At 36.8% G+C, this 25962-nt stretch overlaps 1 protein-coding gene across 1 annotated transcript; it reads left to right on the top strand.

Annotated features, from left to right (window-relative positions):
• Nucleotides 1-25563, top strand: LOC113051476 (solute carrier family 12 member 4-like). The gene is made up of 25 exons (XM_026215248.1): nucleotides 1-255; nucleotides 10467-10564; nucleotides 10723-10854; nucleotides 10974-11120; nucleotides 12173-12227; nucleotides 12476-12606; nucleotides 12704-12945; nucleotides 13210-13424; nucleotides 13613-13777; nucleotides 14376-14474; nucleotides 14626-14683; nucleotides 14769-14943; nucleotides 15321-15439; nucleotides 15663-15761; nucleotides 16587-16706; nucleotides 16832-16936; nucleotides 18498-18666; nucleotides 18919-19114; nucleotides 19202-19261; nucleotides 22829-22938; nucleotides 23111-23242; nucleotides 23349-23456; nucleotides 24478-24665; nucleotides 24999-25132; nucleotides 25302-25563. The coding sequence occupies exons 1-25, from the start codon at nucleotides 117-119 to the stop codon at nucleotides 25391-25393; spliced, it is 3288 nt and encodes a 1095-aa protein (XP_026071033.1). The 5' UTR covers nucleotides 1-116; the 3' UTR covers nucleotides 25394-25563.
• The last annotated feature ends 399 nt before the right edge of the window (nucleotides 25564-25962 follow it).

The following is a 25962-nucleotide window of genomic DNA, read 5'->3' on the forward strand; positions in this document are numbered from 1 at the left end:
TGAGGGAAGACTATAGGAATGTGTTGGAGATTTCAGGGAGAGTTCAGCTGGGAACGTGCTATCTGCCAAAAGAAGAAAAACGGAGAGACAGATACTCATGATAAACGAATGAAAACATGCCCCATTTCACCGTGGTACCAGTGCAGGATAACTCTCTGTCCAACTATGATAGTCTAGAGGGAATAAACTGGGTGGATTACAGAGACACAGGACAGGGAGGATACCCTGGACATGGAGACACAGTTAGCTCAGATGGTAAGTTTGTTGATAGTTTTTTTTTATTCATCACTTTGTAAAAACCAGTCCTCTAGTCATAAGACTTGGGTTACCTCAAGAGCTGAGTTTAAAAGTACATTGAGTTTAAAAGTTTGATTTAACTCTAGTATTCTTGACACACATTATCAAGCTATCAGCAATACAGTAACCATGGCAATTGTTCAGTCACTAACATCACAGAACCCACTGACCACTTATATCCCAGTTTTTGGGAAAATCTGAAGGAGCTTTATCAAGTTGTCAAAGATGTATCATCATAAAATGAAATATATATAATATAAGGGGAAGGATTTAAGAGTAATTCAAACCGGGACACTTGGCACACTGCTGATATGCCAGACACTACACTGGTGTCAAAGGAAAACAATCAAGATCTAAAGCAGCAGTGGGACTGGAGGTCTGTTATAAAAGGACAGGCCTCAAGTATTCATAGACACAAAAGATGGAGCCTTCTCTCTTTGTGCCAAGACAGCAGCTGAGGGTTTAACTGGCATTGCGTTCCTCCATTTTGTTCCTTTCTCTAGCACATTTTAAAAGAGAGAAACAAACTCTATGATAGAGACATGTGCTGCCCAAAGGCAGGAATAAGAGACATCAGCATCTGTTTATACGGCATACGGAGAGACCACCAGGTCTGTGGAGAGTGAGACACAACTGTCTTTTTACCCTTTGTGTGGTGGAGTAAAAGGGTGTAAATGTGGGACTAAGGCTTTTGAAAATGGGAAATGCACACCATGCACAACACATGCAAATACGGTATATAGGTCTAGCTAATGTACTGTATATTAATTGGTTACTGTTAGTGAGGTCAAGAGAGTGTTGCTGGAGCCAGTCTTGTCATGTTTTTGCCTATAGGCTGTGTAAAAATCATTTTTGGTCATTGAGGTTGTAGATATCTTTGTACCAAATGAGTTTGTTTGATAAGCAAGGGTGTAGGCTGATGCAGAAGAGTGGTCTTATGTTGCAGTCACACTGGTGGATCATTTAACTTTAGGAGGGGCAGAGCAGACGGATGGTGTTCACACTGCTAACTTTGTTTTTTAGCGTGTCAGCTCAGGGATGTTTAGAGCAGGACTACACACTGCGGTCATTGTGCTGAAACAGGCCTGTAATGAAAAAGCATCAGCTCTCAGTAAAATCCTTGAACCACGTCATGACTTAATTCAACGTTACTTACAGGAAAATATCTGAAGAGAGGAAGGAAGGTAGATAAAGTGAGACTTTTTCCACATATATGAAATAAATAATGTAAAGTCCTATTCAGTGTCCCCAATAAGCTGTCAGAGACCATTAGAATAAGTTAGGAGAGATAACTGTATTCTTACACATAAGATGTAATCCCAGCTGGTTTTCTGACAAACTATTTTCTAACATATCTTGATCAGGTTTTTGTTATGGTTTTATGAGTTGTATGATCCAGTATGTTACCTCAACTAATGACCAGGGAGGTCATCCTCTTTATTACCTGAAGGAGTTATTTGGCACGGGAAAGCAACATAATGCTATTTTCGAGTGGGAGCTGTCTGTCAGCTCTTAACATCAAGAATGTCTCTGGCTTCTCAAGGTTACAGAAGATCCTCTTCCACTGACAGGGCCTGTATTGGTTTTTGTTGAAAGACAGACAGGCACAGAATGTCTTAAATTGACTTTTCTCTTAATAATCTCATAGGAAATTGTTTTGCAGACATATCATGATCAGAATCAGAGCTCATAAATAGGTACAGTATAAAGGCAGTATTCAATCTACTTTGGAGCCTACTGACGCGTCATCTAAAGCTCTTGTGCTGAATGGGGGCAAATCAAGCTCTCAAAATCTGCCAACATGGTACCAATTACACTAACATTGAAAAATTTGGGATCAGTATGATTTTTAAAAGAAAAAAATTTATTCAGCAAAGATGCATTGATCAGAGGTGACAGACATTTATAATTTATAATACTTTATATGTTTAGATAAAATAACTTATATGTTTGATGTTGTAAGCTGTATGAACTTACAAAAGACTTGCACAGAAATTGTTACCTTTATGCATATTATCTGCTTCATCTCATGTTTACAAATATATACCTACAAATTGTGGAGAGAAAAGTGGTTGTTATCTGAAAATAATGACTGCATCACGTAAACAGTCATCACCACACACACACACACACACACACACACACCTCCACTGTAGTTACATGAATCATAACAAGGGTAATTATCAAATACATTTTCATTAGAGAAACAAATTCATCCTGACATCACATGATAACAGGTTACTAAACAAGATAACAAATTCAACAATGTAAATAAAACTTGCAAAGGGAAAAAACAATGCAATAGACTAATATTAAAGGGATACTCCATCTCAAAATGAAAATTTTGTCATTTACCCCTATATCATTTCAAACCCGTAAAAGCTTAATCCATCTTCAGAACACGTTTTAAGATATTTTGGATAAAAACCGGTAGGGTTGAGACTGTCCCTGAGAGGAGAGGAATTGTTGAATAAAGTTGTTACTTTTGTTTTCTTTGTGTACAAAAAGTATTCTCGTTGCTTCATAACACTACAGTTGAATCAATGATGGCAGATGAACTATTCTGACGATATTTTTCATACTTTCCTGGACCTTGACACTGTTATTTATTTGGCAGTCTATAGGACAGTCTCAAGCTTCCCTGTTTTCGTCCAAGATATCTTAAATTGTGTTCCGAAGACAAACAAAGCTTTTATGGGTTTGGAATGACATTGGGGTAAGTGATTAATGTGAAAATTTTAATTTTGGGGTGGAGTAACCCTTTAACTTTTAATACCACAGTACATGCTGGGAAAAGCACAAATTAGACTTTTCAGTGTAAGCCTGTTGTTGATTTGACTTATAATTTAAAGTATATTCAAATAAATAAATAAATACATTAATAAGGCACTGCATTATTGGCATCATTGACTTTTTTCACGCTGTTGTTTTCATGGAGTTTTGAGTATATATTCTTTTGCTAATGTTTTAAATGATTATAACTTCAGCAGAGTACAGCTTCTTCTCCCTTGTTAACACAGATCAAAGCTTTCATTTATTCTGCTCTCCCAGCAGGGTCCAATTCCACAGACTCACTCAGCTGTACTCATCTAATTCTGAAAGCATATTACCAGTAATGGGCTATTGTGTAACAAACTTCTCTTCTCATAAAATATATATATACAAAAAATTAAAAAAACCTGTTAAACAGGCCCTTTTTGTTTGTAAATGCTAAAACACTCTGGTAAAAGTTTGGTTTTGTAAATAGCATTATCTTTAAACTGTTGAAAATATATTAAAATGAAAAACAGGCAATTTACACAATTAGAAAATAAGATCCAATTATTACTAAACTTACAAAAACAAAAACTTTCTGATCAATATGCTACATGATGGTCCTCCTTAAAAGAGGAATATTAATTACTTCTACAATCAAAGGTTCCACAAATTAAAGCTCTTCATATTTGGATTGATCCTCAGTCAAAAGTTTCATGGAGAGTAATCGAAGCTGACAAGATTAAACCACATAGGCTCCAATATATTTTATTTGCTGGCACAGGAAATAAAAATTATAAATATAAATTTGGCCCGTATGGCCAATTCTATTAAGGTATGGAAAAAGGTGGAACCTTTCAAATTTTGTAATAACACACCCTTATGGCACAACTTAAAGGTGCTGTAGGGAACTTCTGTAAAAAATATTTTTTATATATTTATTAAACCTGTCATTATGTCCTGACAGTAGAATATGAGACAGATAATCTGTGAAAAAAATCAAGCTCCTCTGGCTCCTCCCAGTGGTCCTATTGCCATTTGCAGAAAGTCATGCGCTCCCGGTAAAAAACAACCAATCAGGGCTGCGGTCTGTAACTTTGTTTGTGTTCAAAATGTAGAAAAATGAACATATTAAGCGAGTACACCATGAATCCATTTTCCAAACCGTGTTTTTGGCTTGTCCTGAATCACTAGGGTGCACCTATAATAAGTGTTTATATTCAGACTATTTTAGATTGCTTCGGGGGTACCGCGGCGGAGTAACCCAGTACCTTTGTGATTCTTCATAGACATAAACAGAGAGAAGTAGTTCCGGCTACGATGTTCTTCCGCAAGACGCAAGCAGTTCTGTTTATTAACCGCTAGAGCGTCTAAAGTTCCCTACTGCAGCTTTAAATTTTGGAAATGGAATGTCCAAAAAATTCCAAGCTCTTTTGGTCTACATTGGGCATAAACACTTGTGCTGACTTATATGATAACCAAGGACTTATCGGTGGACTGGGAGAGTGTGTGGTCTAATCTAATCTTAACTTCTAAAAACTTGGCTCATCGTTTTTTCCATTTCAAAGTCATCCATAGTGCATACGTAACTCCTTATAAGATGTTTAAAATGAAACTGCAATTCACCTATAACTGCTATATCTGTAACATGGTGTCAACAGATACTTTTCTCCACATGTTTTGGGAATGTCCAATTGCTGTCAACCTATGGACTCATGTGTAACAATAAAAACTCCATAATTATCGGGAAGAAGGAGGCGGGAACCGGCGGACAGTCAAATTACACTTTTATAATCAAAATAAAGACAAAACAGCGCGGTAGCCCCTCACGGACGACTGCCGCGCACAAACAAAACCAAAACACAAACTAAAATCCAGGCCTGGTCCTCTCTCGTCCGTCACTGTCGTCGCTCCTCTTTTATATCCTTCCATCTCCACTGTGGGCCTCGAGACTGGTGAGTGGAGCAGGTGTCGCTCATTTCCAAATCAATCCACCGGCCACGCCCCATTCCCACGGCTCTCAGCCCCGCCCCACTCGCCACATCATGTTTGATCCTTTTTACTACAACTTGATCACTTGTCCATGTCTTCTCAATGATGATTCTGATTCCTGTGCAAGTTCATTAAAGAAGAGAATGTTGATTGCTGGTTTTACAGCTGCAAAGAAGACAATAATACAAAATTGGTATACTCCGCATATGTGTGCAAAAACATTTGGATTCATAGCCTCCTTAAACTAGTGACTTGTGAATGTACAACAGAATGATTGAATAATGATTGAATAAGGCTGTTTTTTTTTTTTTTTGTTAGATTGTAAAATTGTCTGTTGCTACCCCTGTACTGCTTTATTGAATTAAAGAATCACAAAGAAATTAAAAAAAGGTATTGACGTGGCTAAAATGAAACCTGCATAAATGGCAAGCATTAATACAATGTAAAAGTCACTAATTTCCCATGTATATTATATCTTGCATTAAATTAATAATGTTAACATGACTGTTCTTAAAATACTCACTGGAGCTGCTGAAGTTGTAATAAAGGATCAGGAGAGTTGTCTTTGCCGGACGAACAGAGTGGGTTATGCAGTTAAGAACTTAATGAGCACAATGGTTATTCTCAAAATTCAAAACACTAATACAAATCATCACAGACAGAAGCACACATGAGTGAACACACACCTGCTGTTAGCAATGCTTACACACTGGATATTATTAAATTCACATCAAGCAAGCAAAGTACGCCCTTCGTAACACAAAAGATTGCTAGAAAGTGCTAAATCCGCCTATACAGCATGACTTTCACTCAATATGAAGACTTGAAATGTTGAATAAATGGGATATTTGGCAAATGTCACACAACCTTCTTACTAGCTTATTTCTTCGTTAATCAGCATTTGCATTTTCCAACACAACATGTTTTTGTCTCTTCAGCACTGTAGCCTATTCCACTTTTCAGGTATGCGCTAAATGCACAAAAGCTGGTCTACCTTTGGGCTATTGTTTGAGCAATAATTAGCAGATGTTTGAAAAGAGCTGTTTTCTGCAGCTGTTAAGCAAATGTGCCCGAGTCTTCCCTTGTACTGTGCTATAACAGCTTGTGTCAGTCACTTTTTTTTTTTAAGATTTGTGTATTATCTAAAAATACGTTCTAGTCCACTAGATTGGATAATTGTTGCTGTTGTAAGCATGCAAAGCAGGGGCGATTCTAGGATTTTTTCAACTGGAGGGCACAAGAGGTGCCACGATTAATACAGAGGGGCCAATCTTGTGTTGTTTGAACTGTATATCCAAATCATTTCAAGAGTTCAGTAACCTTTAAAATCAGTAATAAACAGTGATACCCTATTATATTTTAATAGCAGTTATTCACTGCTCTAAATTAAAAAAAAAAAAAAATCAAATACAATTTGTATTAACTTTTCACTTTACAAAAGTGAAAGAAAAACTGTAATAAATAAAATAATCTAATGTATGAATAGTGTACAACTAACAAATAATAATAATAATATAATTTATTTATAATAGCCTTATATAATATATATATATAATAGCCTTATTTATATAAATGCAGAATAACATTAATAATTCATAGAAATAAATACACAATTAATTAATTAATATAACTAATATAAATTTAATATAATTTCATTGTATGTTTTTGTTTATTATCCACGTCAAATTCAATTTGCATAGCATTAGTTGCAGTAAATTTGCATTGATGAATAAACAAAATCAACTTATGTCAAGGCTAATTAATCTTGAGCATATTGATTTAAAAATATCATATATCCATACTTTGTTAGAAAGCTACTTGTTCAAAAAGGTAGCTTTAATTTAACATGTAAAATATGTGGATCCTATAAAACAGTTTAGAATAGCTTAATTAGTCCAGTGTTATTTTAGTATTAGTTATTTATTTTGCGATTTAATCATGCATTAAATAATTATGTATGATTTTTTTTTGAGAATGTTTCTGGGTGTCATCAAATGACGTTTTGTCAATAACTTCTGTGAAGGGAGGGAGAGAGAGCTAGAGAGAGGGCTTTCCAGGGTGCAGACAGCAATCGCGGAGCACCATGGTGATTTAGAACGGCAACTGAATTTATTAGGAATCTACAGACGCAAATAGACTAAAGGTGTAGAAAAATAAAGTCCTATATGTGTATTTTTGACTTTTTTTTCACCACAAGTCTGAAAGAAGACATGTTACTGAAGACAAACAGCCCCAAATCTCAAAATTGACCAGTAAAAAAAACGATGTTTTTGCATGTGTCTCACCCATATAGACTTTAAAAAAAAAGTCTCACGTGTGGAGCGTTAGATAAACATTACACGATTTGTTTCGTCACCTCACTTGAGTGAAAAAAGTCGCTAATCGACTGCATGATTCAATAATGACTTTATTAGAATTGCTATTATAGTTTTTTTTTTTTTAAACCATTGCTTTAAATTGCGTTGTTGCCTATATCGGCGCGTTCGGCCGAAAAAAAAAAGTAAATCGTAACGCAGTAAACCCCTTTTACATTCAGCATCAGAGGAGCATAGTAAATATAATGATTAGCATCTTGGTCTGCTCTAGGAAATAACATCGTCATCGAACCTGGTCTGTCTAACACCGAAAGTCGTTAACGTTAGTCCCAAACACTTCTTGCACTGCAACAACTCGCTAATCGAAAAACATAAGCTATTTAAAATAGGTGCTTTTTTCGTTGGAAAACAGCAGCTCGCTATTCTTGGTCCTCGTTGAGAAGCATCGCGACGCAATCATGAGTTATTTACTAAACTGAAAGATTATACTTTGAATTTGTGAGTGACAGACAAGTAGTAGGGTGGGGGCACACTGGGGGGCCAATCAGTTTTCAGGAGGGGCCAGTGCCCCCATGGCCCCTCCCCTGGCTACGCCACTGATGCAAAGGCACTCTAAACACCACATGTGTGAGGTTAGTAGTTTTGGCTTTGATCTGCAGCTTTTGGTACAATCCTGTTAACGTGTCCGGACCTGCCACCCACGGTAAAGCATTCGCTTCCCGGACCCTGTCAGATCATTTCTGTTAGGCTTTGTGTGGAAACAATCCAGTAAACATATCTGGTATAAATAACAGTTCCTTTTAAACTTGTTTTGCTCAGTATACTGTTAACATCTTTGGAGTGTTCAAAAACTATCTACGTTTTATCTCACAGATTAAGGGAAGATGTATTTGTCTACGTATAACGCTAGATGGCAGCATTTGACTTTTTTTTCTTGGTTGCCTAAGTAATGTAATAGTATTGATTGATTGGTTGTTGATTGATTGAAAGAATTTTAGTACAATTGTAAATTCAGGATTTCATAGTATTTGGCATGTCTATTATCAAAGCAGGGAACATGTTAAGTGTCACAAATTTACTAATTTGATCAGTGATCAAATAAATAGTTTATTGAATTATTCATTTTGGCAGTGGCATTTCTAGGGATTCTGGGCCATTGCACTGATGTTGTCCTGGGGCCTCTTCTGGAACCCTCTCAACCTCTGGGCCCTATGCACTCTATCCCCTTTTCCCCCGGATAGTGACACCCCTGGATCCCAGGGATTCATTTGGATCCCAGATGTGTAATATCAGCTCAGATAATAAAGAACATAATAGTAATACTCCACTGGACAATGGCTATTCCATTTTCTGCTTTATTAGGCATTTTATGAAACGAGTGTTTAAAATGTGTTAACAGTCTGGATTCAACATTTTTGGAGGGACTTTGTTGGGATTTTGAGTGTGTGTGTGTGTGTGTTCATCACTCTAAATACTTGGTGTGCTTCTGCTCTCATATTAAATCTGTTGCAGGGTTTCTGATGTATCAGTTGATACTGTGTGAACTAGAGGGTCAGTGTGGGTGTAAATGTTGTGTGCATCCATATTTTAGCAAATGTACCATTGGCATGGGTTTGTGTGTGTGTGTAAATTCTGATCCCCTTTGCTCTCTCAGTAACAGTTAATAGTTCACATTGACCTGGATATAGACTATGAGCACAGCTCAGAGTGCTGTCTGCCTTGCTGTACATAGACAAACATGCTGATCCACAACAATGCTCATGCAAACTCTACCTATAATGGCAAATTAACTCTGGACGCAGGTGAGTGAGACCTATACCAAGCAAACTACAAGGGCAGAGATTTCAATTTAATCTTGACATCAGACCAGTTATTATCCTTTTATATTTTGTATTTGTGAGCAAGGATAGGTTATATGGTCACATTATTTTTGAGTTTATGAACTTATTAATTGCAAATTGAAGTCTGTGACATAAACTAATATTGTACGGAACATATTCCAATGTCTCTTTCTGAAATATCAGCTCGGATTTGGTCTTTTAAATTTCTGATGTCTAACTTCTACCCTCTGTAAATCAAAAAAATAAATAAATAAATCTGAACAATTGGATAGACTTGTGTATTCAGTGGAGGTGTCATACTCTCTAAATATTTCAAAGTAAGAAGCAGATATAAACCACAAACTGCATATTTCTGATGAACGAGACAAACTGGTATCTATCACACCATGCGTAATTAACTCCGGCACTGTATTCGGGAGCCTTGCTTTAGCAGTGTTTGTATTGACATTTGTTGTGAGAGCAGAGAGTGAGGGCACAAAACAATCAAACCGATTTAGTGTTCAGATTCAGTGACCTGATTAAAGGGAATAATAATGACTAAAAATAAATAAATCAGAAGCATGAATACAAGATGTGTTTAATGCTTAGTGCCAATGCTAGAAAAGGGTTCCAACATACTTGAGCAGCAAGTATTACTTTTTATTACATTAAATAATTATAAAGGAATACAAATTGAGCTTTAGCATTTATTTGTTTCACTTTTTATTTACATATCTGAGGAGGATCATATTTTTCAAAATAAAGTAAATGACACTTGATTCAGTTCTTGCACAATTACACAATGTGAGAGTGTAAAGAGCAGGACATTGATCACAGGAAATTACATCACTGAATGTGGGCAAAGCTTACAGTTTTTCTGAGAAAAAAATTGTCTTTCTTTTTCTCTCTGGTAAAGAAAAATCCCATCATCAGCTGAATGGCAGTAAATATTAGACCAATCTAGATAAAATTAATTATATTTGTGTGATAATACAAGAAATGGAAAAATATATAGAACATATATAAAATATATAGATATAATAATAAATATACAAAAATAATTATAAATAATAATAATAATAATAATAATAATAATAATAATAATAATAGGTAAAATAACAAAGGAAAATAAAAGTCAATTACATAAAATTGGAGATGATAATCTGTTGGTAAAGGCTTCATTAATTAATAAATTTAAAATCTAAACCACGTGCAACCACTACATATCAATGATGTATATGTCTGTTAAATCCAGTAAATAAAGTTTAAATACCAACCGTCCCTCCAGGTCATGGAAATCATAAAGAAGACAGTCCTTTCCTCGGCACTTCTGACTCAGCATCTAAGGGGAATGACTACTACGACAAAAACTTGGCCCTGTTTGAGGTTCATTTTCAATTTGTATTTCCTTCTCTTCGTAACATTGCCCACTAAATACATAATCTATAATATATTATAATAAATGAGAATGTTTTCATGTTATGTTGTGTAGAATTCTGCTATATGTTTTAATATGTTTGTTACTGAAGTGTATCTTTCCATAGGAAGAGCTGGATAGCCGGCCGAAGGTCTCATTTCTTCTCAGTCGGCTGGTCAGTTACACAAATGTTACTCAGGGAGCCAAAGAACATGAAGAGGCAGAAAGTGCCGATGCATCCAGAAGACAAGTGCCCAAGGTTACAAAGTGTTATTTTCACTATAATCAAAAAAGGCAACATTTTATTCACTGTAACCAAAACATCCGCAACAATGTTGCTCTGAAAGACTTTTCTCTTTTCTACTTTGTTCTCTGTAGTCTCCAAATATGGGCACACTGATGGGAGTGTATCTGCCGTGTCTGCAGAACATCTTTGGTGTGATTCTCTTTCTGCGTCTCACCTGGATAGTAGGAACAGCAGGTGTCGTCCAATCCTTCCTCATCGTTCTCATGTGCTGTTCCTGTGTGAGTTGTTGCAGACACACCCTGTCAAACACATGATCAGGTTCTCTGAAAATTCAGAAACCAAAAAGTGCAGATGTGCGTGCAAAGTAGGATATTCATTTCACAGTGTAAACAGCTGCTGTTTTTATGAGTTTTTGAGAGTGCTTAAAATGTTCTATGATAATGTAAATGTTCTGTGCTTTCTTTCTGTACAATGAAAGTGTTATAATTAGTAAATTACAATGTTTTTTATTAAATTCAGATTAAATACAAAGTCAGTCATATTAAAAATACCATGTCACCCATATTTGGTACTTGAGTAAAGATACGGGTTTTTATGCATATATATAATACTTAGCCCATTATAGATCAACTAACAATTATCCTCTATAAACATGCAAAATGCATTTACTTACAGTGTATAAATATTTGAGAATCAGGATATTTAATGATGTAGTTAACATATCTGGGAATATTTCAAATAAAAAGGAATATTTAAATAATAAAAAATAACAATAAAATAAAATGAGTGCATGGCACCAATGCATGGGAATATGAAATAAGGTAAAATATGATATGGAGAAATAAAAATAGTAAGCCAGTAAATAAAGGTTAACACTGACCATTCATCAGCAGTTGGCAGAGTGCTAAGATGATAAAAAAAAAAAAGCTAATAACTGTTCACTAGCCTGATGCTCTGTAGATAAAAAGTGTTCTTAAGTCATGTTGTGAACGAGTGAATTCTCTGGTAACTTCCCTCGGACAGCAGTGTCACAAAGGTTGTGTACAGTCTTTTATTATTTGTGTGCTTTTCTCAGACAGTGTGTCTGATAAGTAGCATTTTGAAACATGCAAGCTTTATATTAACTTAAATAGCAAGCTTGCATGCTACATTTAGACACATGGAGGAAAATATTTATAAGCTGTTATGCATTAGCCTGGAAAACATATATTAAATTAATCATTTTAATTTATTAGATTACGTTGCTACTATTATTGGCTAACCCTCAAATGTAGCTGTTATTAAAAATAAATATAAGTAAAATGTTTGGTCTATGTATTTATTTTAACAGACGATGTTAACAGCAATCTCGATGAGTGCCATAGCCACCAACGGTGTAGTTCCAGGTAATTTTAAATGTTTCTACTCTATTATATATTGTATATATATATATAATAACATTTCATAAAAACAGTACATCATAAAGAAAACTGTTAATAATTATCTTCCTACAGCTAATATTGTACATTAAAAAGAAATATACGTACTGAAGTACATAATCCACTTAATGTTGGATTATGATTATGACAAGGTTGATAATAGCTGTTGTTATTTTCCAAAATGTATTTAGTTACCTTTTTGTTTTTTTTGTCAGCTGGTGGGGCCTATTTCATGATATCTCGGTCTCTGGGCCCTGAGTTTGGTGGTGCAGTTGGTCTCTGTTTTTATTTGGGCACAACCTTTGCTGCTGCCATGTACATACTGGGAGCAATTGAAATATTTCTGGTCAGTCTCATTATTATGACAACATACACACAATGATCCAAACCCCGAAATGATCCAGCACTGAAAATAATCATTCATCAACTCTTATTGTCTACAGAAATATCTGATTCCTCAGGCTGCCATATTCCATCCCGCAGATATTCATGCAGGGAGTGGTGCGATGCTGAATAACATGCGGGTGTACGGCACAATATGTTTGAGCCTTATGGCTGTGGTTGTCTTTGTGGGGGTCAAGTATGTCAACAAACTCGCCTCTCTTTTCCTGGCCTGTGTCATAATCTCCATTGTTTCCATCTATGCCGGAGCTGTCAAATCCATCTTCCACCCTCCTGAGTTTCCGTGAGTCCTAATATGTTGCTAATCAAAACAATACATAAAATGTTATACTGTATCTGGATTATTGGAAATAATATACATAACAGGCCTATGTTGAAAGAATAAAGTCTATTTATAGCTTAATTTTTCATTATTTTTGGATTGAAAACTTCTTATATTTTAATTATTTTACACAGTTTTCTTTTGATGCAGAATAAAAATATAATTCAATACAAATAAGTAAATAAGAACTTGTAGTTTTTATTCTCTCTCATTTAAACTGCGTAGGATCTGCATGTTAGGAAACCGGACATTGGCTCGTGATTTGTTTGATGTCTGTGGGAAGACAGTAGTTGTTGGTAATGACACGGTTCCCAGCCAACTGTGGAAGAACTTCTGCAGCTCTGAGAATTCCAGCAGTGCTCACTGTGACGAGTACTTCCTCCAGAACAATGTTACAGAGATCCAGGGCATTCCTGGGCTGGCCAGTGGGATCATTAAAGGTAGGGAGACACGGGTCTGGTCCATGGCATGTCATCTAGGTCAAAAAGGAAAGAAAAGATTACAGATTAGAAAATTACTAGATATATTTAAAGGCTCTCTTTTTTGTGGACACTTGCTATTTAACATGTATTATATGTGGCTTTGCACATTTTCATTAGGACTGCTTTTTGTATGTGTGTATGTGCAGAAAACTTGTGGGGGGATTACATGGAGAAAGGACAGATTCTGGAAAAGCCAAGTCTGCCTTCTGTTGATGTCCATGGCTCCATGGAGACCTTTGGCTTCTATGTGTCCGCTGACATCGCCACATCCTTCACCCTCTTGGTTGGGATCTTTTTCCCTTCTGCCACAGGTAAAATTCATGTCTGAAAATGAAAAAAAAAAAAAAAAATTGAAAGAAAGTAAGCACAAGCCATTGGAAGGAGAATGTAGCTCTTTTCAATTGCTCCTTGAACTGCAAGTAACAAAATCTTGGCAATCTGTTAAGGTGCAGTTGATGCAAAACAGCTATAGACCTTAGTGTGGTAGCGCCGGTGACCGTGATTTCACCAAATACAACATGTTCCTGGATCAACATCCTTGTTGATCCTGGAACAACATTCCAATTAACCAATCAGAATTAAGGTATAACTTTTCAGGAAATATCTGTTTTAGGCTTATGATCAGGGTTAGGTGCTTCAACACCCTTGTTAATCAGCTATGGGTAGGGTTAGGGGTAGAGACTGAGTTTAGTCTATATTTTTGGACAGTAATGTTGATCCAGGATTAACAAAAGATGTTGATCCTTTGAACATGTCTTACTTGGCAAAATCACGGCAGCCAGAATGATGTGTGTAATAAGTGAGATAATGTCAGCTGAATGTACACTTTATTTTATTTGTATTTTCTAAGTACTATGTGAGGAAAAAATGACTTGAAATTTAGTGTTTTTGTCTGCATCTCTGGGACAGGCATAATGGCAGGATCAAACCGATCTGGAGATCTGAGAGATGCACAGAAGTCTATACCAATAGGGACGATCCTGGCTATAACAACTACCTCTCTTGTCTGTATCCTTTTTGCTGTTGGTAGTACTGATATATTACAGTATGTTTAAAACAAGAATTTAGCTATTACTCATATTGACAGTATGTTATTTTTTTTTTGAGTAGTTTTATTTAGCATTCAAAATTCCATAGGAGACCTTGACTCCATTGATAGACTTCAGCTCTGTGGTTCTGTTTGGGGCCTGCATTGAGGGTGTGGTGCTGAGAGATAAGTAAGTAATGTAGAGATTGCAAATACAGAATTTTTCATGGAAACAAGCATGTTGTGCCTCATGTGTTCTTGCGTACACCTTTTAGATTTGGAGATGCTGTCAATAAAAACTTGGTGGTTGGCACATTGTCTTGGCCCTCTCCCTGGGTCATTGTGATTGGCTCCTTCTTCTCCACAGTGGGTGCAGGACTTCAGTCCCTGACAGGAGCTCCTCGCCTCCTGCAAGCCATTGCTAAAGATAACATCATTCCTTTTCTTAGAGTAAGAGATCTCCTGATATATGATCAGAAAAAAAACACACATCTTTTTTTACCTTGCTGCTTTTCTTCATTACAATACCAGTTTGAGTGCACAGTATAAAATATAAGCAAGCTGAGCTTTTATCTGTGGTTCATAATGTGTTGTAGATCTACTGTGTTTTAAACCTTAAAACATGACTGATGAAGTTAAAAAGAATTTCAGGAACATGAAAATGCAGTTCCTGAATTATATTTGCTTCCTTTTCTGAAATGCCAAACCACAAAAGAAATAAAGAAAGGATTTGCATATGAAAAATGTTTTTCCTAAAATGCAAATATGTGATGACTGCTGGCTGCTGCTTTCTGTCCCTGTGTGTCAATGTGTTTGCACATGCACAGGTTTTTGGACATGGTAAAGCTAATGGAGAGCCCACGTGGGCCCTGCTGCTGACGGGACTCATAGCTGAGCTCGGCATCCTCATTGCGTCACTGGATATGGTTGCTCCTATTCTCTCCATGTGAGGACAAAGCATAAATATACACACAGATACATCATTATCACACAAACTCAATGATCAAAATTCCCTAATAAGAAGTCATTTTATATTGAATATCGTGTTAATTTCACCAGCTAATAAGAAAGATGCTTAATCATGTAAAAAAAAAAAATAACCTGAAATGTCATTGCATGTATTACATGACACTTATTGTAATATGTATATCTGTTTGTTCACGTTACAGGTTTTTCCTGATGTGTTATCTTTTTGTAAACTTGGCGTGTGCAGTACAAACACTTTTAAGAACGCCAAACTGGAGGCCTCGGTTCAGATACTACCACTGGTAAGTGTGCATTAAAATTGTGTTTGCATACATCCAGGTCTATCTTATTTGTGCAAATCCAAAGAACTTCTTTTGTAGTCACATTTGAATTCAGGTCAAAGGTGATCTGACTGGCATTCAGCCTTTGCGATCCACTATTTCCTTCTTGCAGATATGTAAAAATTACTTCCAATAAAACAATTCGAGCTATAACAATAGTGTGGTTATAAGCTATAACAATAGAGCTATAACAATAGTGTGGTTATAAGCTATAACAATAGAGCTATAACAATAGTGGTTCTCAATTCCAGTCCTCGTGACCCCCTTCTATGACCTTTTCTTATGTTTCTCTGTTAACAAACCTGATTCAGATAATCAGCTTGCTAGAAGTGAGCTCCGTGCATTAACTGTGTTCCCATTGACATGGTGCCTACACTGTGTTTATTGCTCCCTACTTCCTGAGCGGGAGAAATCTTTTGAAGTTTACCTCACTTCAGAACATTCTTTCACGGATTTGCGCTGCGCAACATCTTCACACATGGACAAGTGTGACATGATCATATACCTCTGTAAATAAATACAATTTAAATGAACGTCTCACACTTCAGTGCACCTTCAATGGAACATACACAGTACATTCACTTCGAACCGGAATCAAGGCAGAATATCCTGTGATGTCCAGTTCGTAGGGCACTTACATTCGAATAGAACAAACGTCTGAAGCGATAAAAGCGACATACAAAATGTGCTGAGCAGGGGGTGCGAGGACTGGAATTGAGAACCGCTGGTGTAGAGTAAAATAATGGGTCTTTTTTTATTAAATGCTCTCTGTTCTCTCCCTCTCAGGGCTCTGTCTTTTCTGGGCATGACTATGTGTGTAGCGCTTATGTTCATCTCCTCTTGGTACTATGCCATTGTAGCGATGGGCATTGCTGGTATGATCTACAAGTACATCGAGTATCAGGGGTAGGTGATTTCCAATTACATCCATAAAACTAACATACAGTAAATCACTGGGAAACAACAAAAGAGTCATTTGCATTCTCCATCTTTAGTTCACAAATCTCTGGCTATATTTTTTTCGCTTTTAGAGCAGAGAAGGAATGGGGGGACGGGATCCGCGGCTTGTCTCTTAGTGCCGCCCGTTATTCTCTTCTTCGCCTGGAGGCTGGACCACCCCACACCAAAAACTGGAGGTTCGTTTGTCACAGACAATGTGTATTCCACAATAAATGACTACTGTACATACTGTAGAATACATTATATAATCCAAATCACTGAAGATAATATATAAAAAGATGTTAGATCAAAAAGTGAAGATAAATGCTAACTTAAAATATTATCCGCTGATATTTTTCACTGAACCATTTCAACCGATTTCAACCTGTCAAATAATTACTCAACCTTGAGCCAATAGCCTTCGAGTATGAGATGTGACAGATTATGCGATTTGTTGAATGTAGTGAACGAATACGCCCTTCAATGAACAAGTTTCATATGAGTCTAGAGATCTTATCGTTCGTGAACGAAATGACTGAACTGGTACCCATGTCGCTCTTGCACGAGTTGAATGATTTAGTACATCTCGTTCATGAATGAAATGACTGAACTGAAACACATGTCATTCGTGAACGAGCTGAATGAACGGATACATGTCATTAGTGAATGAAATTAACTGTTACATAGCTTATCTCGTTCGTGAACGTAATGAATGAGAGTAAACCGGGTTAGTCTGCCATTTAGCATGTCAATATCGGAAAATGCAAAGGTACAGCATTGGTCACATACGCTTGTTTTGATATTTAGCAACTCCACGTTTAATCCCCGATTTATGAATGTGAATATATAATATACAAACTGTCTGACCAAACAATTAAAATGCTAATTAGGCAAGAAAACCTTGTGCTTTGTTCATCTAAACAACTTAATTAGACTTTATATATTGAATGCAATTATACACACATTTTAATAAAGCCAGATCAGTTTTTGTAACAAGTGAATACGTTCGTTGACTAAAGACATAACACATAATACATTGTTTTTTGCCATCTGCTGGCATATTTTGTGTAATACGAAGAAATGATAACTGAACGAATCATTGAACGATTCTGAACGAATCATTTTGGTGAACGAACTGAAAATGAACGAATCTCTAGAAAGAATCATAATTTCCACCACTAGTTCGAGAGAACAAGAATAGCAGAGCGGTATGAGGTGGCCCGGTATATATGGAGGTTTGGAAGTCAGGTGATTGTTTGAGGCGTGGCCCTGCTCCCGAACTTTAGTTAACCTCACTTAACTCCATAATGTTTAAGAAGCCAGAAGATATTGTTTGAATAACATACTCCTCTAGGCGTACTTCAAACAGTGTTTGTACTGTCACTAATACATGAGTATTGCAGCATTCAAAAGTTTGGGGTTGGTAAGATGTCCTAATGTTTATGAAAGAAGTATCTCATACTCACCAAGATTGAGCATAACATTTATTTGATCGTTTAAATACAGTAAAAGCAGTAATACTGTCAAACATGATTAAACTGTTTTCTATTTGAATATATTTGTAAAAACAAGTCCTGTCATGTCAATTAAATGTGTCTGTGCTGACTAAATGTAATCATTTCTTTTAAACAGTAGAGTATGCATACATATTGAAAAGCAGTTATGTTAGATACTATACACATTTTATTTGTAATATCATGTTTTTTTAATATAAATAATAATTACACTACAGTCTCATTAAGATGAAATTGTTAATAGGCCACAACTGCTGGTTCTTCTGAAGTTGGATGAGGACCTGCATGTGAAGTATCCCAGAATGCTCACCTTTGCCTCGCAGCTGAAGGCAGGAAAAGGTCTAACCATAGTAGGATCAGTGATAAAGGGCAACTTCCTGGAATGCTATGGGGAAACACAAGCGTCAGAACAGGTGAGGAAGTTACGTGACTTAGTGTACACACACTTTCAGCATCACCACGACTGTAACTCCGATCCTAAATTACGGATGCAAATGCATTGATGGTCACTTTATACTTAATGAACTTACAGCCATATTCAATATTTGTAGTTGCCACAAAATTAGGTCTACTGTCTTTGCAGCTCTGCGTCAGTCTCTCTGGAGTGTGCCGAGAGATAGTAAAAGGCAACATTTAGACTAAATTAGGTTTCTACCCTCCACCAGGCAATAAAGAACATGATGGAGATTGAGCGGGTGAAAGGCTTCTGTCAAGTGGTTGTCGCCTCCAAAGTGAGAGAGGGTATCGCGCACCTCATCCAGTCTTGTGGTCTGGGAGGCATGAAACATAATACAGTCGTTATGGGTTGGCCGTATGGCTGGAGACAGAGTGAAGACCCACGAGCTTGGAAAACCTTTATTAGTAAGAACAAGAGTTTGGGAAAGGTTTATTTGAATTATAGAAAGGCTGGCGATAATCTTCTCCTCTTTCATATTATTTCACTTGCAGATACAGTGCGGTGCACTACAGCTGCCCACCTTGCTCTGATGGTCCCAAAAAATGTGTCATTGTATCCCAGCAGAGCATGTGAGCGGAGTTGAGCGGTGAGAATCTCCGCTAATCGCTCACGGAACTGTTCACCCCTCCGCTCGCCCGCTCAAAGCTACATCAGGCTGCTCCGCTCATTATCGCTCAGCGCTCAACTCAGTTTGCTTCGCGCTCCACTCAAATTGCCCACCACTTGCTCCAAAAAAGAAAAAAAAATCTTGACTTTTAGCTTAGACCACAGCCCTATCTCCTAAAGAACTAATGAGCAACAACAACATTTTTCAAATAGAAATGTTTTATTTCAAATTACAAATTAGTCACAAAAATTCCTGTAAAATTAAACGAATAAATGGGCCTCATAATATAAATACAAATTATATAAACAAAAATATACATAAACATACATAATTTTAAAAGTAAATTAACTATTAGCCAACATTCTTATAACTGAACTTTTGGGCAGCATGCAGGATTAAATATTAAATTGTCTTATATCAATTGTAGGTCTACCAAAAAAAAAAAAAAAAACTGCTGTAAAATTAAACGAATGAATGGGCCTAATAATATAAATAAAAATTATATAAACAAAAATATACATAAACGTTTCTAAAAGTAAATTAACTATTAGGCAACATTCTTATAACTGAACTTTTGTGCAGCGCGCGGGATTACATTTTTAATTGGTTTATATCAATTGTACAAAAAAAACTGCTGTAAAATTAAAGGAATTAATGGGCTTAATAATATAGCCTAAATAAAAATTATATAAACAGAAATATACATACACGTTTTAAAAGTAAATTAACTATAAGGCCAACATTCTTATAACTGAACTTTCGGCAGAATTAAAATTTAAATTGGCTTATATCAATTGTACCAAAAAAAAAAAAAAACTGCTGTAAAATTAAACGAATGAATGGGCCTAATAATACAAATAAAAATTATATAAACAAAAATATACATAAACGTTTCTAAAAGTAAATTAACTATTAGGCAACATTCACAGCGAGCAGGATTACATTTTAAATTGGCTTATATCAATTCAACCAAAAAAAGAAAAAAACTGCTGTAAAATTAAACGAATTAATGGGCCTAAATATATAAATAAAAATATACAGGCTATAGGCCTACATCAAAGTTTTAAAATGAACTATTAGGCCAAAATTCTTAACTGAACTTTTGCGCATGAGTGCATGTGGATTTCAATTTAAATTGGCTTTGTTGTCAAACTAAAAGAATTGCTTTCCTTATCTACAGTTCTTTTGAGTTCACCTTCAAGAACACAAGTTTGGACAATGTCTGAGGCTTCAGACTCATGCGGTGGTTTCTTGAGAGCAAGCCAGCAGCAGAGAAAACTCTCTCTGCGCTCGCAGACCCGCTTGGGATGCTGAACACAATGCGAGCTACTTTAGACAGGCGGGGAAAAGATGTTGAGTTTTCTTTCCAAAATCGAATGACATCTGCGTCCGGGTTCTGTCTCGGGGATGAGAGGTAATTTTCAACTTCACCTTTGGCGTCTCCGGTAATGCGTTGCTGCTCGTTGAAGTATGACCCGAAGAGACGAGCTCTTTTTGGTTCAGGCTCGGGATTCAGGTCAGCGGCGGGTGGTGTGTCGGTCTCGGGTGTCCCACTGGGAGCATTAATTTCCTCCGCTTCTTTTATGAGGAGGTCACGGATCTCCCCGAGTTTGTTGCATACAGACTCATCTCGGATTATCCATTCTGTCTTGAAACGGGGATCTAACACTGATGCTAAAATGAGATGTTTATCAGTATAGTATATCCCATAGCGAGTTGACACGTTGTTTGCCAATGTTTCTGCAAAAGCAGCGATGCCCATTGGAAGTGCAGCGTGAGTGTCATCGGTGAGCAGGGATTTTATTTCTGTGACAGCAGGCAGGATCATCCCCAGGTTCCCCAGCTCTTTCTGCATTTTTTCTGTGAGGTCTGCCAGAGGTGTCAGGACACTGACAAGGTGCGTAAGCTGGCGTACTTGATTCAGGGTGATGTTAGAAACATTAGACTTGAGTTTGTTTTGCCATAACGGGTCTTTTTGGAACAGCCGGATGACCGACTGAATCATCCGAAGCTGGCTGCTCCATCGAGTGGCGCAGGCATTTGCGGGACGGACCCCTAATTGGTCTGTTTCCTCTGTGTTCAGGGTGCTCTTTCGTACACTTTTCACCAGCTTGCCGACTTTCACTAACAGCCTATTAATGTTATCGTGCTCATTAATGGCATCTTTGATGGCCAGCTGAAGCATGTGAATGGGGCATCTCAGATGTAAATTTGACACAGTAAAGTACTGATTTATCATAGTGTCTACATTAGTTGTTATCACTTCCACATGGACTTGCGAGGGCGCTGGTGGTTCCTCATCCTCCTCTTCATGTTCAGTGCTGCTGCTGGCATCCGCGGTCACTTCATCCTCCGCCTCCTCTTCAGTGCCAGGGAGGAGGTTAAACGCCTTGATCATGTTGCTGCCACTGTCAGTGACGACACGAATCACACGTCGTTGCACGTTCCAATATTTCAGTACACTTTCATAGTTTTGATAAATACGATCTGCGGTGTGGTGCCCTTGTATGTGCTCACAGCCCAACAAAACCGTGTGCCCCCCGAACGTCCCATCAATGAAACTGGCCACGATGCCAAGGAAGCTGTGCCCTCTTCTACTGGTCCAAATGTCCGCTGACAGAACGAGCCCATCACCATTCTGCAGTAGGTCTCGCAGTTTGGCTTCCATCTCTTCCAGAGCATGGGGCATGAGCGTGTCCCGTACGGTGTTGTAGCATGGGGGTGCGTAGCCCGGTTGAGCTGCGCTGGCGAAGTGTTGCATCCCTTCGCGTTCTCCTATACTCAGCGGTTCATAGTCCATGTAAATCATTTTAAAAAATGCTACATCCAGCTCTCTTTTTCTCTCCCTTGTTATGGTTGGGGCTTTGCGTACAGTGAAGAAACTTTTGAATTCCTTAACCGTTGTCTCTTGTTGCTGCTGCTCCTCCTCTCGCTCTATTAAATACAAATTCACAGACGACACAAATGAAATAAAATGAACCATTATGCCTTCTTGAATGACACATTTTTTTTTTTTTTATATTACGCTATATTTAATTTACACTTTGTTACAAGTTACCGTATTCAATTTGCTAACCTTTGGCTTCCTTCACAGCGTGTTCGCGCAGCACACTTTCATGCTTTCGGGAAATGTGCCTTTTTAGATTCCAAAAGGAACCTTTACTTACTGAAACAATGTCTCCACATTCGTTTTCTTGTGCCACATTGTCACTGTTAGTTCGTTTTTTAATAGTACACCTGTATGATTTCTCGTTTTCTTTTTTGAAGTACTTTTTGAACTCCATTATTGAGCCGAGTTTTGAATGAAAATAGTCCGTTGATGACAGTAAAAGACAGATGGATTGTGGGTCAGGCTGGACTGAGCATGCTTCAGACTCATGGTGAGCAGAGCGAAATTGGAGCGGGAAATAGATCGACGCTCCATCCTTTTAAAAATGCCTCTCTGCGCTCAGTCTAAGACCCGCCCGCTCACGCTCTCCGCTCGCTCCCACTCCACTCCGCTCACATGCTCTGTATCCCAGTAATCATGAGCGCTTTTCTGATGGATATATTGATGTGTGGTGGATTGTCCATGATGGTGGAATGCTCATGCTTCTGCCTTTCCTTCTCAAACAACATAAGGTGAACAGTTAATCATTTAAAATACAAATGACATCATTTAGATGTTAGAAAAAGACTCCATAGGAATTCATTAGAATGATCTTTCTGGCAATATATTTTTTTTTCTGACAACCAATAAATCAGCACAGTATTTTTTCATCACATATATATTTTTTGGGTTCTTGTACTTCAGGTCTGGCGTAAATGTAAGATGCGCATCTTCACTGTGGCTCAAATGGACGATAACAGCATTCAGATGAAGAAGGATCTGGCAACCTTCCTGTACCAGCTCAGATTAGAAGCAGAGGTGGAAGTGGTTGAGATGGTATACAGAACACTTTATTTTTACCAGTAATACTTCACATCCCACCCTATCACATAATGTATTTATGTCATTATAATTTCATGATGTCAAATGTTGTCATTTGCAGCATGACAGCGATATCTCAGCATATACGTATGAGCGGACACTGATGATGGAGCAGAGGTCGCAGATGCTAAAGCAAATGAGGCTGTCCTGTGCAGAGAGAGACAGAGAGGTACTGTGACATTCACTTGTGAAATATGTCTCTTTTGTACTAACACTGTAGCTACAGGGTGTTCACTGTTTGTTTACCAATAATGCAGAAATATATACATAAATATATTATGAAATGACAAGCGATACACCCTTGCACACTATTTCTTTTTTTTTTTTGTTGTTTAAGTATTTTCAGATAATTTTGTCTACTGAAATGTAGTCATTGTATTATTTCATGCAAAAAAATTCCAAACCATAAATTAATATTGTGCATTACATTTTTTTTTTTCAAATTCAATTTCCTACATTTTGTGACCTAAATATCATAAATAAAGTAAAAAAGCTTAACAAATAGGGACAGTGCCAACTATGACTATATTCTGCATTCATTACTATATTCTATTTTATTCTATTCCATTCTATTCTACTATGACACTGATGATGGTGTGATATTGCAAATATTTTGTCTTTGTACTGAGCACTTTTGGTATTTTTAATAATACTTTAATATGTAAAGTTTTTTTGTATGTTTGATTTTCACTTCAATCTATGCGTTTTTTTGTTTTTGTTTTTGAACCAGAAGAATAATGTGATGTAGTGCATATCTCAATGTCTGGCATGATCGTTGACACGGTTATTTGTAAAAGTTAATATGCAAGTATTTTTTCATCCAGGCCGCTCATTTTGTGTACAGAATACATATTACATTTATTAAACGAATAATTTGTAGATAAAATGCATTACTTATCAAAACAACCCTTTTTCTGTGTTATTATTCACAAAATGAATACAACATTTTGTGGTTTAGATTTTTGTACACAAACTGTGATGACGTTAAAGTATGATGGAAACATACTGACTTATGTATTTCTGTTTACAAAATGCATAAAGTGTACATTTTATAATGAAATTCAGCATTTCATGTCACAAAATGAGGGCTGTCATATTGATGCTCCATGCTAGTGACACATTTAATGTCCTAATGACTGTAAAAGTAAGAAGTGTGGTCTTAAGTGTGGTCTCATTACTCTTCTCTGTAGGCCCAGCTAGTGAAAGACAGACACTCATTGATAAGAATGGGCAGTCTATACTCAGATGAAGAAGAGGAAACCATTGAAGTATTACCAGAGAAAAACCAGATGACCTGGACTAGTGAAAAAATAGAAGCAGAGAGACGAAACCGAAGCAATGCACCAGAAAACTTCAGAGAACTAATTAGCATTAAACCGTGAGTAAGCAAGCATGAACAAGAGCTGGAATGCCATCACTGTATTTGATACAAAGTAGTGGGTTTTACTTCTTATGCTTTTATAATAGACCTATTTGTTTTTTATGGTTAGCATAAAGAGGACAGGGTCATTGATATTTCTTCCTTGTTGTATTTGTCTTGTTTTTACATAAGTAAACTATGTGGGTGTGCATGCTTGTGTACTTTCAGTGTGGTATTACCTATAATCCTGAAAGGTCCTAGTTTATTTCATTATTTTTTTTTTATTCCACACATTTGCCAAATGTATTGATCCACTTTAGTTTAAATCAAAAGTCTGTGTGTTTGTTACAGTGACCAGTCTAACGTTCGGCGGATGCACACAGCCGTGAAGCTGAACGAGGTTATTGTTAATAGATCGCATGATGCCAGACTTGTGCTGCTCAACATGCCAGGACCTCCACGCAACCCAGAGGGAGATGAAAACTGTATCCTTCCCAAAGAATTATATACCTTAAACTACTATATTAAAGCTTTCTTTTGCTGGTTTGCTTCATTTTTGGTCAAATGTAGATACATCCAACATGAAAATGTCCTGTTATTTATTCTGTAAATATATTGCTTCTTCTCATGCTGTTTCTTTAACTCCGATTTCAGATATGGAGTTTCTTGAGGTGTTAACTGAAGGGCTAGAGAGAGTGCTGCTTGTAAGAGGTGGAGGTCGTGAGGTCATCACTATCTATTCCTGAATGGCCAAAGATCCTTACATACTTTAGACTACTGTTTCTGTATCTAGTGCAAGTCAAAAAATGCCAGCCTAAACATATCATAGTTCATAAAAAGGAGGTTTTACACTAAAGTGCACTATTTGATTAATTAATTTCACTTTAAATAATTCAATGGCTCGTTTGTGTACTTATTCAGCTGAACCCCTTTCACATTCACAGCATAACATTCAGAATCACTTTGCCGTTTATGTTTGCTACACCAAAAAACTGATGATTCTAACAACAACATTTCTTACGTATGACATTAAGTAGACAATCCCGACTTTTCACTGGTTTTGCCACCATTGATAAATGCCAATCGCTGATGTAGCATCATAAAATTTCAAGCATGCTATTAGTTCAGAAAATATTGTGGCTTGGGAAAGAACCAAGAAAATATTTCTCATCAGTTAACAGTAGCTCATTTAGGAGATAATTATTCTGTATCCTTTTAATATAAAAATACATGCATAACATCATTCTGTAGAGGGCGACTAAATGAAAAACGACCACATTGATTATCTTGACTTTCACTGCCCAAGAAACAGATC

Source organism: Carassius auratus, chromosome 32 (assembly GCF_003368295.1).
Source record: "Carassius auratus strain Wakin chromosome 32, ASM336829v1, whole genome shotgun sequence".
Classification (NCBI taxonomy): Eukaryota; Metazoa; Chordata; class Actinopteri; order Cypriniformes; family Cyprinidae; genus Carassius; species Carassius auratus.